Here is an 18,278-nt window from a genome sequence, read left to right as displayed (position 1 = left end):
GTAACCCCAAACAATGCTTTAAATCATCCTGATGATGAACTCTTCATGGCCCCTGTCCTAAATCTACACTTCTTCTTCATAGAGTCATGGAACTAATATTGAAAGGCATACTCATAAATGGTCAAAACTGAATTTTTTAAAATGTGAAGCTATAAATTGGCATTGAAATTTTAGTTTGAAACATGAGCGCTTAAGACCATCAAATCAATTGTTTGGGTTTTCACGGGAATCAGATATGAAATGTCAAAAACTAAATGCTGCTGTGTATCAAATCTAATAGTGTCAGAAACAAGCAAAGCAATTTGAACCCCAAGCTGGGGAGCAGTGGGGCCTAGATCAACCACCACATCCCAAGCCCTGCCATCTCATGCCAGCCATGGCAGAAAGACTGTAGCTCAGCGGCACATCACATGCTTTGCACGTAGAAGGTTCCAGATTCAATCTCTAGTATCTCCAGGTAGAGTTGGGAAAGACCCATTAGAGATCCTGGAGAACCACAGCCAATCCAGAGACAATATGGATCTAGACGGACCTCTGTCTGGGTATAAGGCAGCTTCATACATTCAATAAGAGTTTATTTTTTAATTGCTACACCAGTTCCAGGATGGTCCCCTTGGGGAATCTATAGGGCTTTAGATATAGTGGGAGAACCACCAGTAGCAGCTTTCCAACAGGCTGGGCAAAGCTAGGGCCTCCATCATAGTGGAGCCTTCCCACTGCCACCAAGCAACATTTCTCTGCACCAATGGAGGCTAATGTACAGGTGACTATATGCCATCCTAACCAGTCATCAACATGGAGGAGTTAGGATTGCACTCTAAATGCCACTGTATGATAAATGCCGTCAAATGTCATATAAACCAAATTTTACTGGATATCAAATATAGCCATCAAATATTTAGGGAAAATACAGCAAATATTCAAACATTCAGAGAATATCTGACACCAGAGATCACAGTGGAAAATTCTGATAATTTTCAGTCCTATAGTGAATCCTAATAAATTTTAGCCAACTTGTGTAAAGTTTACATGGCCCATCTATCCATTAACAAAGAGAAGGTAGAAAATTATGGTACATACCTACACCTGTGGTATCTATAAATGCAGGATTTGGAACAGATGCCCATCCCTTTTATCTAATTCCAAATCCTTCAGCTGCTCATGCCTATGAATTAAATGCCTTAAGATCCCTCCAAAGAGGGAGGGAGAGATGTAACATGTTTGCTGCTATGTGCCTTAAAAGATTGCCCCTGCACACACCCTCAAAGAAGCTGCCTTACCCAAATGCTAAAAAAAAACCCTTGAAATTATAAGATGACACTCCAAAGCAATCCAATGGTATTTAAAAGAATACAGGGGGAAATAGCAAAGAGGAAATGGATTGGTTGAACAATAAGATCATCATACTCACTTGCTGGCATTGCAACACTGAAGGCTTTAGACTGAGGCCCTTGGCCCCTCCTGTTTGCTGCACGAATTTTGAAAATATAGCGCTCCCCAGGCTGCAGATCATCCACTAGGGCGGAGGTAGTGTCTCCCGGGTAGGAAATGGACTTTGCTCCAAAGGGCTTGAGAGCGGGGGCGTATGAGAGAATGTATTCTGAAATGATTTGGCAGACGGTTGGAAGGAGGAAACTGAAAACAATCCTGTTTCCAGTGGACAGACTGTATGGGTAGGATGAATTAGAACGTGCATTACTAAAATTAATACATTGGCAATGCACGTCAAGTCAACAGCTGGGGTATCAAAGACTTTGTATATATAGTAAGTTGAACAAACATTTAGCAAGCTTTTAAAGACACAAATGTCCAAATATATTTAAATGAATACCCCAGACTCTCTCATGCACTATTTTACAATTTACCATCCCTGTCCTGGACATCACAAGATTTTGTGTATAACCCAATTAATCAGCTGTTTATAAAAAGAAAAAGTATTAAGAAAAGGCACACAATTCGTCGCCATATGGAATGATGGGAGACATACTGGCCACAGGCCTAGTTACACCTGCTAGGCCATTTTGGGAGAATTATGCCCACTTTTCCCAGGCCTGATGTCCTACGACATTAGGAATGGGAAAGTTTAAGCTGAGAGTCCATTCCAAATTCTTCTTTTGGAGACACTGCTTGAAGTTGCAGTCACTTGACATCTTAGGACATTAGATCTCAACCAACCCTGAGAATGGTTCCATGTCATTTTTAGAGTTGCATTTAGATATTACAATCACCTTTTAAAATTATAGATTATATTCAATGAAGTCGCCATGTTCACACAAGACAAACATCCTCTCCCTCTCCTCCCCTAGCATACCCATCCAAAATCTGTTCTGGGGGCTCCCACAAACCTCTGGAGAAGATTTGCAAGGTGTGGGCAAAGAGAGGAAGTTCCATTGTGCAACTGGAATTCCTTGCGCTAACAGGATGACTTTGTTGGATACAAGCCAACACCAGTAGTAATGAAGACATGCTCCTTCCGGCACCACTGAGGTAAGGCAACAAGCTACAGACAAGATGGGACCAGTCCATGCCATAGCTCCTCCCCTAGCCTGCATTACCCCTCTCAGAAACTGGGATACAGCTGGTGTGAGAGCTGCACTGGAGGGGGGGGCAGGAATCTAGGAGACATTTCATGCAACATAGCACACAAACCCAATTTTAGATGTTCAAACATATTTGGGTAACTCTGAAAGATTTTCCTTAGACTTGATTTACACTACTCTGAGGGAAGCTCGGAGGCTGGCAACAAGGGAGAGGGCCTTCTCAGTGGCAGCCCCCAAATTATGGAATGATCTCCTTGACGAGGTACGCTTGGTGCCAACACTGTTATCTTTTCGGCACCAGGTCAAGACTTTCCTCTTCTCCCAGGCATTCTAGCATTTTTTTAATTTTTTTTTTTTAAAGTGTTTTTAAATTTATATATTTGTATATTTGTCTTTAATGTTTTTAATTGTTGTAAACTGCCCAGACAGCTTCAGCTATGGGGTGGTATACAAATGTAATTAATAATAACAACAACAACAACAACATAAAAATGCTATTAAGATCTGCATTTTCTATTTCATACAAAAAAACCCCGACATCAATATTCCTGGTTAAAATGCATGTCAAAACCTGTCTAAATTATTGTTTGGAGACTAGTTGAGAGAAACACATATTGCCTGATAATGCTCCTTAAACTATATAACAAGACCTTGCACATAGAAAAATGGGTGTAAAGGACAAGAGTTGTCTTTGGTATTTTCTTTTTCTTCATGCAGGGATTTCCCCTACTCCACTGCCCTCGCCCAGAGAAAGCATTCAAACATGTAACCCCTTCACCACCCTGCAGTCTGAAGCTGTAGTGGTCCAGAAATAATTTTATCAGTTCAGCTTCTTTGTGTGAATGAGACCTTGGAGAACTCAAACAGCAGGCAATGAGAGTAACCTATTCAAGTATTTACTCATGCTCCAGGCCATGCACGTGCTTCTTTGGTGTATCAAGCTAATATCATTGGTGTTACGAGCTGCACAGAAGCCCAAGGTATTCTCAGGGCATATCTACACTACATATTTACTTCAGTAGTATTGTAATAGTTTGACTATCATGGCTCTGCACTAAAGAAGCAAAGACTTTCTTCTCCAGACTTGTCCAATCTTTTCAAAAGTCTTTTAAAACCAGATTTCTATGGGATCCTGGACAAGAGGCTATTGGATTACCCTGCCCCCTGACTCTACGCTCACCCCGAAGACAGAGCACAAGAACCCCTCCTCCCAACTGATTTGCAGTGTAAGAATGCCTCCTCTTCAGAATTTAACTCTGAATCCTTGATCCCACCGCATCAGTCACTTCTTGACAGTACCAAAAGTGGAACAATTGCTTTGCATGAGCTCTTGCATTCAGAATTTGCTTCTGTATATGAAAAACTGGTGCCCAGGATTATAACTGTAAACAGAAAATGTATATAAAGACAAGTGGATGGCAATGTGTTCAGAACATGTGTTCTTCCAAAATGGGCAATATTTGGACAAATTAACAAAATCATCTTCATCTTAATAGAAGGCAGAGCATCCACACAAATTAAAATCCTGTCGCTAATTTTATCACCCTGCTAAGGTCAGTCCCTTCCGTTTTCATCATTCTTTATCCACAGTTTCATTCCATGCTTTTCTGCCTGTACAGCATTCCTCTCTATGCAGGGTTGTGGTGTAAAATTTTGAACACACCCATATATTATGCTGATGGCTGGCAAAATCTGGAACAAAAGGTAGCAAAGAGATTCATGGAGCCGAACAGAATCCAGTGAATTGTGGTTCAATGAAAGTTATGGGAATTCTCTTTTAGAGGTCCCTCACAGAACTACAGTCTCCGGCATTCCATGCGGAGAAGGAATGCCTATTAAACAAAGTCAGATCTGTGGTGTAGGTGAGCCCTCAAGGGCCAAGGTCAAAGGTACCATAGCTGAAAGTACCCTGTTCACTTGCAGCTGATTAATTCCCCATTAGAAATACTGTGAACAGCTAAAGTCATTTCAGCTTGCCAGCAGACCATCAAACAGTAAGAGCACCGCTTTATCTAGAATAGGGCTGGGAATCTGTGGCTCTCCAAATATTGTTGCTCTACAACCCCATCAAACCTGACCACTGGCCATTCTGGCTGTGGCTAATGGAAGGTGGAGTCCAACAACATCCCCAGCCCTGACCTAGAGTATAGCAGCAGGATTCTCAATCTTCAAACAGCTCCTGGGGATATTATGTCCACTGAGTTAAGCTGGTGATCCATATCAGGATTGAAGACAGCGGGGTTTTTTTCTTTCTTTGCACTTTTTTTCTCAGCAGTTCTATCTGGCCTGGAGCTTAAAGCCTCTTATTGTTATTTAGGTATTTATTATTATTTTATTAATTTATGAATTGTCTTTCATTTAAATTTCAAGGCTATTTACATTTCTTCTGCTATGTATATATTCTGAGTGATTACCACCTACCTTTTACTCTTCCTTCACTCTCTGGAAGAGCGTCCCAGGTAGCAGCAACAGTTGCTGTTTTGCCTTTTATTGACCAAACATTCAGGTTTTCTGGAGCACCCGTGGGAGCTGTGATATATACAACAGGTCAAAAAGAAAATAGAAAAGGAACGGTAAATAAGCTATGGAGTTGGACAGTGGAATCCAGACAATGAAAAGCAGGTAGGTATCACATGAAGCGATTTTATAGCACCTATATGGCTGCTAGTAAAGAAAAGAGAGAGCGGTTGTTCACCAAGACAAGACAGGAGCAGGACAAGTTAAAGGTGCAGCCAAGAAAACCCGCAGCAGCCCACACTTAGATCAGCTATATCATAAAAAAGCAGCCCACATCTATATCAGCTATACATTTTTCTAAATTTTCTGAATTGTACAAAACACTTGGGAAATGAACTAAAGCAGCCTTTCCCAACCTGGTACCCTCCAGATGTTATTGGACTCCAAGTCCCACCAGCCCAGGCCAATGTGGCCAATGGTCAAGGATGATGGGAGGGCAAACTTCTGGAGGGCACCAGGTTGAGGAAGGCCAGACTAAAAGATCCAGAAGATTTCTTTTCCTGACTTGTGTGCATGAAACTATCAGCAGAGATCAAGCATCATATACAGAATGCTCATTTTACCTCCAGGCCCAAAACACGACATTACACTAAAAGGCCCAGCTTCAACCAAAAACAGCAAGCATCCTCATCTGCTATAATGCCTGTTAGAACTTACTCATGCCATGACATTTCCAAATTTTCTCCCCCCTTCCAGGGGACAACCAATGATGTAGTGTGAGGTGGGAACAGAAACACAGAATTGTGTGACATCACAGTATGAGATGCACTCTATTAGCTATTACACTGGAGGAGAGGGGAGCTAAACGCATGGATTCCATTTGGGTAGTAGGTGCACATTTAGTGTAACATCTTCTTTGGCCCTCAAATGCAGTTCTGTTCAGTGAAGAAATCTGCCCATTAGTTGAGTGAGTACTCAAGTGCTGAGTCATTGGGTGAAGAGATGCTGAGTGACATAAATTCACGTATGGTGTGCAACCCTAAGGTGTAATAGATCTAACACCTGGCAATTCAATTGCATAAATCACACACTTAAATATAATACATACCAGCTTCTGGAGTTCTTTGATAAACTGAGACACTCCACTTGCCTTCCCTTTCTCCCTGTGAGATTCGAACGCCAAATTCATACACAGTGTCTGGAATCAGTTTATCTACCAACACCCGCCTGTTGTGTACTTGTTTGTAATCCCACCTCGCTGATTCCCCTTTCTCTCGATAACGGACAGCATACTGCCTGGGAATAATACATAGAAGGCTGCATTACTAACCACGATCACTAGGAATAATGCGAAACAGTTTGGATCATCACAAGTCTGTCCATATCCAAGCAAGACACTGGGCTATCTTCACCAGAAGTACAGACCAGTTCTTGGGAGACAGGAAAAAACAGCAACTCTGAGTCACAATAATCAGGAAATGTTCCCATTTCCTCACACTCCTTAGTGTCATTAAAATTATATCATATCATATGATCTTCTACGCTACAATCATAGAGATAGATCCAAAGACACATGTGTAGAAGGAAAATAGCTACAGGCACTTCATTGGAAAGGCCTGTGGATGTGGCAACAGACTTTAACAGAGAATTCCATGCACTCTCACAAGAGCGTAATTCCTTGGGGAAGCCCAGACAGTTAAACTAGTTTGAATCCCATTTGAACTTGCAGTGAAATGAAGGAGAGAGGAAAGGCTCCAATGTTCCTCTGCTGGAATGTTCCATACTGACCACCCTCCTAGAATAGGAAACTGTGGAAGATGTACCATAGGTCTGACTTGATAAGGCCAGGGCTAATGTCAGGGTCTGGTATCGTGAAGCAGTTGCCAAAGCCCAGCCCACAGCAGAGGGACCAATGCTGGCTTCTTGAACCTCCTGATTCCACTGCTTTCTTCCTTGCTATCACCTTGCTAAACACCTTGTTTATCTGTCCTCTTGGAGCATGCAAACAGTAACAAAAGTGAGAAGAAAGAGACGCATCCTCCACTTGCCTTCTGCTCGCCCTCTGAACAGTTGTGCAAATTGAGTCCAATGGACCCAATGAATGCATAAGTAAATGCAGAAATGCTCACTCAGTGGGACAGAGTTATGGCAATAGCCTCCTGACAGGGGGAAAAGCAAGGTGGCAGCAAGGTCAGGGCTGTGCAGGTGCACCAGTGGGAGCAGTAGATTGGCTCTGGCTTGCTGCTGCCTCGTGCCTCCCCTTCCTGGTCAATGGCAGTGCTGCTGCTGCTGGAAGGCTACTGCTGTGGCTCTGCCCTACCAGGGAAGCCACTCCTGAGTAAATGGGCAGCAGTGACAAGGTGAGGAAGAGATTGGCCCACCCAGGGAGTGGCTAGCTTGCCCAGGGAACCCCAGATTTGGAGCCAACCCTGGGTAATGCAATTTTCATAAGGAATATTTTAAAATCTAGCATTCACTGACTTTTTCTATTTAATGTGCTGAATTAAAAATGGAGGCCTAATAGAGGTAGAACATCACCACTTCTGGAAAATGAAGGCATGACCATCTACAATAAAACTTTTCACAACGAATCTGCGGTGAAAATGGACACAGATCTGGTAGGCAGTACGCTGAAGATTGTCAAAGTTACCCACCAACAGGGCCGGATCATCCACTAGGCTTAGTAGGCTGAAGCCTAGGGCGCCGGAGCTCTTGGGGGCCCGCAATCCATGGAAGCAGGACAGGAGCTGCGGATCGCGGAACGAGGGCTTCCGAACCGCCCACCATCCCCCCACTTCACTTACCTTTTTCTCCACTGTTTTTTGCGGTTTGCCATCAATCAAGATGGTGGCCAAAGTTTCCCTAAGGGGATGAAGCCTCTGCCACCATCTTGGTTGATGGCACACATGCGTGCTACATGCGTGCATTGCTGCCATCAACCAAGATGGCGACAGGGGCTTCAGCCCCTTAGGGAAAGGTAGGTGAAGTGGTGGGGATGGGATGGGATGGGATGGGATGGGACGGGACGGCGGGCAGCTCAGAATCAGCCTAGGGGCCCTCCTCAGCTTAATCCAGCCCTGCCCACCAAAGTGCATTGGATATACTGTGGATTGGCAATAGTACAGTTAAATCTTATTGCTTATTCGATTGTGATGATGATGATAATGATTATTTTATTTATAAACCACTAACATGCCAAAATGGCTAATGGTATGAAGCCACTCAGTTTATTTTATCCTTATTGTTATCCACTGACCAAGCCATAATTCAAGAGCTTCATACGAGTTGGAATTGGTACATCTCTGGCATACTTATATAAAAAACAACATAATGCCTAGTACCTAGAGGGGACAGCCTTCTTCTGTTTCTCATAGATGGGATCTGTCCAGGTAACAAGCACTGACTGAGAAGACATAACGCGAACAGTGATGTCTTTTGTCTCCTCCAGCTCATCCTCCTCTGAAATGAGACCATAACAGTGAGCCAGAAATGAGAATTGTGAACACTGCCATGTATTAGCATTGACATTTGCCTTGCACCAAAACTACATTATGCTTCTGCATTGAGCCATGACTAATGGTCCTGCTTGCACGGTTACTCAACCTCAAATGGAAGGCCTCAATCAAGGCCTTCTTTCTTTACCATTATGGTCATTACAGGCTGGCTATTCATGTTAGTAAACTATGGTCAATAACACAAATGGCTGGAGTTTAGTACCATTAATTTATAGGAGGCACAAAATATTGGGAGATAGATAGACGGACGGACAGATTTATTATAACAACAGCCCTAAGTTATAAAATGTCAGTATTGAACTTATACACAGTTTCAAAATACAGTAAAGCAGGGATGGGGGAACCTGTGGCCCTCCAGATGTTGTTGGACTCCTAACAGCCATCAGTCCTAGCTGTTGTGGCGAATGATCAGGGATGATGCAAGTTGTGGTCCAACATCTAGAAGGCCACAGGCTCCCCATTCCTGCAGTAAAGCAGTAGACCACCATATATGCCATTAATAGATCCACTGTCGTACAATTATCTTTGCACCATGCCTGTCTTCAGGGAAAGACGCTCCACACTTAACCTATAGCTTTCACCAGTTGCAGATGATAGATTACTAAAATATTACTTATAAAATAGTGCTTTTCTCAACACAGTATGCTCCTTGACAGAGAGGCCATACTGCACTTTGGGAGAATGGGTTTTCCACAGGGCTTGTTATCTGACAACTGGTTTTTCAGACTATAGAAGCTTACAGATTCATCAGGACAGGGAAGCAGTACCAGGTTCTTCAGACAAAGTGTCATCATTTGTATTCAGACATTGGGAGAGCTGTTTTGTGTGAAAAAAAGTAATGCTAGAATAACTCTCCATCTCCATTTCATCCAACATTTTTAATGTACCAATGCTATGAATTAAACATTCCTCTTAATGTAATGCTGAACCATGTTCTGGTGTTATGGAACCTCAGGAAGGGGCAACAGCATTGGATCCTGTGGTCACTGATGATGGTGAAGCAACTGATCTGCAATGTAGAAAAGAGCATCTCTCACCCCATATTGTTGCAACGGCCAGAGGATTTGTTAACACTGGAAGCATATGACTGGGCAGCTTTTCACAGCAGGATGAGACTTTATCTATCATATGGTCTGCATACATGGACAAACATATTTGCACAAGCTGGACTTGAGTAATGTGCCTGTGCTTCACCATTTAAGGTGGTTTGTCGAATTTAGGAGCTAGAGCAATAACCCTTGACTTTCCCCCCTTTCCTGCCCCTGACTATATGTGTCTCTGTGTGTATGAGGTATGAGTGTGTGTGGGTGGATGGTGTATATGAGTGTCTTTTGGTCACAATGCAGTGACTCTCTTTGTTATATAAAAATGTTGTTTGATATTGAATAAACCCCTTTTAAAAATTATTGATAAATTATAACAAATTCTGAACACTGAAGGCCTTAACCCAGGCTACCTGTCCTAAATCAGATGTATATTTTAAATTGTTTAACTGTTTTTAATGATGTATTTTAAACTGTGGTAACCTGACCTGTGACCTCAGGTTGAAGGGCAGGTAATAAATTGTTGTTGTTGTTATTGGGGTCCTCAGGCAGCACTACCACTATATACCTTCCAAGGCTTAATTCTGAGCCTAGACCAGAATCTATTTCCAATGCAATTCTGCAAAATAGTAAAGTGATGTTCCTGATCATTGCACAGTACCTTTGTCTAGCAAACTACTGAATGACCACAACTAGCCTGCACACACCTGGGAACAGCCTGCAAGGCTTCCATGTTAGAGAGCTTAGAATCCAATGAAGTGTGAACCACAGCAAGTTTCTTCTTTGAAATTCATCAGTGACAGTTCCACTCCAGCTTTCTGTAGTTTCCATAACTACCCACAGAAGTCCCTGACACAGTTCGCTGTGACTGGGACCATGGGCTGAAGGCAGTATCCTCAACAAACACCAATGCTATACAAGTCAAAGGGCTAAAACCAGAGTCTCTGCTTCCTATCTTACACCACTTGTTCCCAATTCATCACTAAGCAACTACCATTTCATATTTTTCCCCAGTATCAAGTTAGATCAGATAGTTTAAGACCATACCACATGAAGGTAAGATCACACCATAACATCTGCACTGCCTATACTACAGCCAATATGAGTTTTGCTTTTTAACATTAACCCAACTGACATTTCCTTCCTTCAGGGCAACTTGCCCTACACATTGATGGACTGGCAGCACAGCCATCTTGAGATTGGAACTTGGAAAGCAGTCTCTAGCTTTAATCTCCAACCCGTTGCTCCTCCCACCACTGCAAACTCATTTGTGATTGACTGTTTTGTCTTTGGGGCTAACAAGTCACAGCTGGATTTCCTGTGCTGTTTATAGGAAATTAGACCAGTCTCTATTCTGAGTCTCAGTTTAGGTATGAAGTAGTAATCAGTCACTGTGCAGGGAAACATAATACCACACCCCCCATGCAATTATATCTAAGGGGAATCATGCTGAGATTTGCACAATTGTACTCTTGCTCTTAGAAAAACTCCTCAGTTGTTCTGCCTGGGGAAAAAGTTCTGGAATTGCTTTGCATTTTACCTCAGTTGAAAACCAACACCAACCAACTGTGCAAAGCTGACAGAGACATTTTGATAGTCATACTGAAACTCTGTTGGTTGGCTTCTCTTGATTTGGTGATTCAGAAAGCAGCCCAATTAGGCTTAGACCACTTCAGAGGCTCTTTACCTTGGATCCAAATCAGAATCTCTCTTTGGAAAAATTGAAGGTTAATTTTCCCCATCCCTTATTATGGAGAAATTTAAAAAATGGCTATAACTTCAAGACCTTGTGACAGAACTGAATGAAATTTGCAGGCCACAGTCCCTCCTGAGTGGATGACAGCTGCCACATTTCAGACAACAGGTGTAGGGGGGGTTGTGCTAGGCACCATTAAAGATGTTCAATTAAATAATTGCATGAGTAGAACTTCCTCTTGCACAATGGGACTTTCCCCCCTCTCTTCCCCCGACACGTGCCCTGAACAACCTCAAATATGCTCTGGAGGGTTGGGGGAAAACCCAGAACAGATTTAGAGGGTGCACAGGCAGAGAACATTCAATTGTGCAAGAAGAAATCCTTGCACTGATGGAATTTTTGCCTTAGCTCAGTGTTGAATACAACCATGGGTTGTTTTTTAAAAGGGAACCATCTATACCTTTTACATTTTTTGGCAGAATTGTATGAAATTTGCAGATTTCAAAAAAGATAGATGAAGAGGTTTTCCTGCAACAACAGGATTTTCAGGTTTGGGTGTTAAAAAGATTTTGCTTATGCCCCTCTATTGTTCTTTGGGAAATATGTATTAAAATGGGGGTACATAATAAAGATGCTTCTAGGTAAGAAATCTGCAAAATTTTAGAAACATAGGTACAAGAGATTTTGTGCTAAGTACTTTTAAAGATGAATTTCCAGGTGGTGAGAACAAAAATGATTTGCTACCTCTGCAGGTGGGAGAAAAAATGTGAAAAACCTTGGAAAAGTTATTTGCTGGTTGGAAGCTAGAGCTGTCATTCAGAAAGCTATAAACCTCCTCTACCTCTCCACTTCTCCCCTGCCCTCATATGGAGAGATTGGAGAAATGTAACAATTTAAAACAATAGACAGTCTTAAGTTCCCTGGGACCTCCAAAACTCTAAGGTGGCCCTGAGGTTTACGGAGTCCCCTGAGATGCCTTAGAAGACACCTACTTCACTTTGGCAGAGCCCCAAATCTCTGATATCTAGCCAATTTGGTTTGGGATTTGGGATTAATCTGAACTCAATGCACACCCTTACTAAATATCCTTAGTTCTTTCAACCATTCATTACGAGAACAAAGTTTCCGGATTCCTCACCACCCTGGTCGCCTTCCTCTAGATACACTCCAGTTTGTCAATGCCTTTTTTAAAATGTGGCACCCATAACTACTACTGTAGAGCCTGCTTTTTATTTCTGGATGTTCAAGAGCTACAGTCTGGGGGGGGGGGAATTAAACTTCCTGTCACTGACAGTCAGATTTCTTTAGTGTGATTATGACATGCTAATGGATTGTGCTGTGAAATAGCTGTTTTGCACCAATTTGCTATCTTATGTAGTGGAAGGGCTATAGTTGAATGGTAGAGTGCAAAGTTTGCATGCAAAAGAGATCCAGGTTCAATCTCTGGTGTCTCCAGGTAGGGCTGGGAAAGACTCCTGCCTGAAACCCTGGAGAACGGCCGTCAATCAGTGTCAACACTACACAGCTAATGGACCAATGGTCTGACTCAGAGCTTGGAAAAGTTACTTTTTTAAAACTACAACTCCCATCAGCCCCAGTCAGCGTGGCCACTGGATTGGGCTGATGGGAGTTGTAGTTCAAAAAAGTAACTTTTCCAAGCTCTGGTCTGACTCAGTACAAGGCAGCTATTTGCGTTCTTGTGCTCCTATTTGTTCTTATCTTATGTTTCACAGCACACCACTAAGTGCTATTTCCAACTCCCAATAATATGAAGGGAAAAAATAGGATTACAGGAGGTGGGACTAATAAGCAATCTTACACTAAAAATATAACAGTAGGTAACGGAATATAACATCTTAATTTGGTTTGGTTTGGTTTGGACTACCCAAGCATTTTTACAAATATATATTTTTGCAGGGGATGGACCTTTGAGACGTGGAAACTGAGGACAACATCCTAGAATGTAAACTCTGGAGTGGGAGCAAGCAACATTCAGTGGGAAATATATGGTTGTTTACTGGTGGCAAAATGTTGGGATCTGCAGGTACGTTTCCCTATATGTTTGCTACCTTTTTCATATGTATAATGGCAGATATTCTAGGAGCCCACCAACCAATCACTTTAAGACTGCAGTCTTAAAGAATTAAATTACTTCAGAAATGCAAAGGATTCCACCACAAGTTTATTATTTTAGAGTATAGACTTCAGTCCTTAAGCACTCTGAGTAAAAGCAGCTCCAGTTTATATTGGCATATGATAACATCTACAACAAATACGGTGACTGATCTGCCTTTTATCAAATTAACCAAAGATTTGATTAAATTTAAATATATCTGCAATGACCTGAATCACAGTAACAGGGACCTTTTTGAGATACTGGAGGAAATGTTATAGTTTGATAAACTCTCCCTATTTAATAAACCAAAGCTACTGATCATTTTTATATTTTCTTTTTCATTCCCTACTATACTAACACCAGAACAAGATGAGGCTTTTAAAAAAAATACAAGTTTGCCCTTAACTTGAAGCTTGTTTGATTAAAATTAACCCATAATGTTTGAAATTGGATCCCTCTGACTGGGCAACTGAAACTTTGGTCAATTAAATCAGATAAAGCTAGCAGCTCTAATACTGTTGCCAAATTTTATCTCAGCTAAAATCAGCTGGAAGTGAAGTAACGCTTCAATTGCTAATGCTCAATTTAGTTAAACATGGCAAAACTGACAAGTTATCTCTTCTAAGAAGTTACTGCAAATTAACTTGAGAAATTTATTGACAACATGTCTTTGTCGTTATATGTGCGATCCTGATCCCCATCATCATGTGCAGTATCTGTTCCTCAGGCTCCCATTGTCTTTCTCATCCTGGTCAGGAATTCTCTTTTGCTTAATTATATGTTTATAATTGCTTACTTAGCAACTTATACAGTCAAACCTGAGATCAAAGCATATTAGGCACTTTCATTTCATTCAGGAATCTGTTCTGTTGAGTAACATAACCCATTGAACCAAAGTACCAGGGAGAAGGAATTGAGACAATGCTTCTTCATGCCAAACAAATAAAAAACATTCTTGTATGTGAAATAAAATTGGAAGTTGACTGACCTAATCTTTTAATCTCATGGCTTCTTTCTTCTTTTGGCAATGGTTTATAACTCATCTTTCTGCTGCTCTCACCATACCGCAAGAGGTAACCTGGATATCTACGTAGGCTCCTTGAACCGGATGAATGGGGTGGCCTCCACCGAAAAAATGACCTGTCAGCTGTTGATGATCGGGTGCGCCCTCTTAAAGGTCTGCTTGGCACTTCCTTCTCTTAAAAAAATGTAAAAACACACAAACACACAAATCAAGAGTTACTCTTAAGCATTCTTCAGGTGTTAATTCCTGACTATGTTAAGTAACTGACTACGAGAAACAGTAGAACTTGGAGATCAGCCTGCACACTGCAAGTTGGAGAGGCTGTGGATGTAACAGAAGAATGCAAGTGGTATTGTATTTAAACCTCATGCCTGGCAAGGGTACGAGTCCTTGGCATGAGCCAAAGGGTGAGAGCAAAAGAGCTCTTGTCCTATGGCTCTCAGCCGAGGGTGAGCAGCCCAAACATGAGATGCTGGCCCAGAAGATCTCAATCGAGCAGGCCAAGCCACTGGTAGAGAAGGAGAGCGTAGCTGCTGGTTGGCTGCAACAAAAATGCGACAGAACATATTTTTTTTATTCAAAAGACCCCCCCCCCCAATGTGGTTAAAATACAGTGCAAGACAGCTAACAATGTTTCCTGAATTCCTGATTTTTTTTAAAAAAAATAAAAATTGCATTATTAGATGTGAGAATGCTTTTTTGTAATATTTATGTGAATTTTTAGATATATATATAGAAATTATGTTATATTCTATTGCTGTGTTTTTGTTTTGCATATGATTCGCTTTTGTTTTCATCTTATGTGCATTGTTTAGAGATTTATTGCTCAGTTACATTGAGCATACTAAAATGTGCATTATTATTGTTGATATTATTGGCAGCTGTATGGAATATGGAATTTGCATTGATGTTTGTTGACATGTAAACCTCTTGGAGATTTCCTGAAATACAAAGCTGTGTACAAGTTAATAAATAAATAAATAACATAAGAGGCACATTTCTGAAGTTTCGCAATTCATTCATTGAGCAGACAAAGGTTTGATCAACGGTGGACCAGAGACAAGTCTGGAGAAATTAAAAAGTACTGGCAGCAACAGGGATAAATCAACAATTCATCACTGAAAAGTGTGTGTGGTGGACCTTCCCTATTATACACCACTCAAGGAAGTTGCAGGCTTAGGGCAAACCAGGTTGACAACAAGGCATTAGGGGTATCAGCACCTTATTCCCTCACTGAGAATCTGAGGATACAGCAAGAGCAGCTCCCATACACACACCCATGATTGAAGGGAATTTGGTTGCTTAGCTTTTATAAGGCCTGGGGCCACAGTTCAAAGGGAGGGCCACGTAAAACCCTTCCATAAACTGGAGCACCCTGTGGAGGATGGCCATCCGTCCTAATTTACAGAGGACAGTCTTCTATTTGAAGGCATTCACTGTTGGAAGGGCTGTCTGGTTTCAAGATAATGAACCTTAAGAAGGGAGAGCAGCAGGGGCCTTGAAGTTGCCCATCCACAGTTCACATCTGGACCGCAGACGGCGTAAACAAACACACTGGCCACCTGGACATAATCTTGTTCCCAGCTACAGTGAGATGTACTGTATTTCTATTTCAGTTAGAGTAATTATTTCTAAATGTGCACGTATACATATAAATTAGCACATGAAAAGTTTATGCAAATCCCTGTCTTCTTTTTCTGTGATGCGCAAATGGCCACCCTAACCCTGTGTTGGGATCAGCTTCCAAGGCACTGCAGAAGCAGCCTTGAGTTATTGCTTCCCCCACAAATCCCAGAGTACCCCCATTGTGGTTGACATATTGGAGAAATTTTCAACCCATTTTTTGGATCAAGACCCTTGGCCTGTCATTTCGGTTTTGGCACCTTCTTCTGGGAAGTTGGTGGCCTTACTGGGTTCCTCTGGGTGCAAGCTAAATAAAGCCTACCTCCTCTTAACTGGCAACAGACATGAGGCAGTCCAATCATAAATACTATCAACTCTCCAGTAACTCTTGCCTATGGTGGAAATCCCACTATTCTCGAAGCTGTAAAGTCAATGACTTCTAAAATGAGAGGCAGCTAGACTTAATCCTGCTTAAAAGCCACACTTGTTGACTTCAAATAGGGCCATGGCCCTCCAGGTGTTATTGGAATCCAACTCACAATGGCCAATGGTCAGGTGAGGAATGATGGGACTTGTAGTCCAACAACATCTGGAGGGTCACAGGTTCCCCACTTCTGGCCTAGAATCTCTGCTCTCAACTCCTAGATGGGAGTGTGGGAGCCTGGTTACTCAGTGGTGAAGGAAGCACACTTTGTGCGTGCTCAGAGGCCCTCTCTTCTTCTATTACTTCACGTCCTCAAGACTTAAAATAATACATTCTGAGTTCTGGCAAGCCTCTGGTTAGTCCTTAGCTCCTATGAATAGCTTGCAGAGGTTTTCTTCTAACTTAATCATACATTTAATGAACAACTCAGTAAAATGTTAGAGATTCTGGTTTTAGCGGAAGTTAAATTATCTCCAGATGAAGATCTCCAGTCAGGCTTCCAACGCTGTCCCAGTTTTATATTGTTATGGACTTGCCTCCAGTCTTAAATATAAAATTACTCATAATAAAAAGTATTGCTTTGTAGATGCTTGCTTTTCTTTCCAATCAATGCAAGTTCAATCAAAATATATTTACTAAAGAAGCAACTTGATACAGTTTTTTCTCCAGTCACTTTCAAATGGAAGGGTGTAAAATATTCAGAGTGAAAACACACTTTGAGGGCTCCAAACAGACATTGTGGCTGCCTGAATTGTTGCTCCTTCCTGTCCTCAATCCTCTTTGCCTAAAGCTGGGGGGAGGATTCAGAACAGTTTCTAGCAAACACTAAGAGGACATCTGAAGTGCACTATTCAGTTAAAAGATCTATTCTACCTTTATGGAACTTTTCCTTAGGTTGACTAAACACAATTAAAATCTCCATATCAAATAATTCAAATCCTCCAAAGCTAACAAACGGCATTGTTTTATTGTTGTTTCTTACACATCACAAAACCAGATTAAAACAGCTAACAAAATTTGAATTGTGACCAGGTTCAGAATTTCAGCTGGTGGCATGAACAGAACTTTATGCTGCATGTTTGCTACTAATTTACCAATCTTTTTTTAAAGCCCCATTACTATTAATTTAGTGTTTATTCATTTTAGATTGCTCCCTGGTGGAGAACACATTGACAGAAAGACCACCTAGGCAACTAAGGTTTTTTTTCACATTTTACACCCCAGTAACCCCATATGTGACACTGAAAAGCCACTCAACAATCATGTATATGATACCTATGTTTTCAAACAAAGTTTGACAGCCCTTCTTGTTCACAGTTTACGTTTCCAAAGTGAAACTGACTCTCAGTTTAAGTGAAGAGATTCTGAATTCGCCCTCTGGGCTCACTTGAAATCACTGTATACAGTACTTTATGATGCAGGGAATGCCTATCAAATTGGGAGGATTAGTAATACCCTGGAAGACAGAAACAAAATTCACAGGGATCTTGATAGGCTGGAGCATTGGGCATGCTTAGTAGCCGTGGACTGTTGATTGGGTTGGGTGGCAAATAGAAAAGCAGCCCAGTGAAGACCGAGCATGCTCAGCGGCGATGGAATGGTGATTGACTATGTGGGGAGGGGGAATAGAATAGAATGGGTGAAATACTGAACAGGAAGCACTCAACCACTCAAAATGTTGCAGGTCCCATCTATATGTACCCAAAGCGTCCTGTCCTTTCCATAGTCCTCTTTAACTACAAACTTATGTCCTAGGCAGCTAGTACACATTATATTTCAAGTATTCTATTTAAAAAGTTGTAAGTTATATTTGAAGAGTCCGGCTAACTACTTTGTTGTT

General features: G+C 41.6%; 1 protein-coding gene across 4 annotated transcripts in view; it reads right to left on the bottom strand.

Annotated features, from left to right (window-relative positions):
* FNDC1 (fibronectin type III domain containing 1) overlaps nucleotides 1-18,278 on the bottom strand; it is a 124,505-nt gene that overhangs the window by 64,644 nt on the left and 41,583 nt on the right. For 2 of the 4 annotated variants that reach the window (XM_061624276.1, XM_061624277.1), the window contains exons 2-6: nucleotides 14,356-14,565; nucleotides 8,339-8,456; nucleotides 6,106-6,293; nucleotides 4,962-5,069; nucleotides 1,412-1,600 (exon numbers count right to left, since the gene is read on the bottom strand). In XM_061624276.1, coding sequence (XP_061480260.1) covers nucleotides 1,412-1,600; nucleotides 4,962-5,069; nucleotides 6,106-6,293; nucleotides 8,339-8,456; nucleotides 14,356-14,565 — 813 coding nt within the window. The remainder of the gene's footprint in view (nucleotides 1-1,411; nucleotides 1,601-4,961; nucleotides 5,070-6,105; nucleotides 6,294-8,338; nucleotides 8,457-14,355; nucleotides 14,566-18,278) is intronic. The other 2 variants (XM_061624279.1, XM_061624278.1) reach the window with 1 other exon arrangement.

This window comes from Rhineura floridana, chromosome 4 (genome assembly GCF_030035675.1).
Source record: "Rhineura floridana isolate rRhiFlo1 chromosome 4, rRhiFlo1.hap2, whole genome shotgun sequence".
Classification (NCBI taxonomy): domain Eukaryota; kingdom Metazoa; phylum Chordata; class Lepidosauria; order Squamata; family Rhineuridae; genus Rhineura; species Rhineura floridana.
Note: the sequence above shows the minus strand (reverse complement) of the source record. Positions and strands in the feature narration are given on the sequence as shown.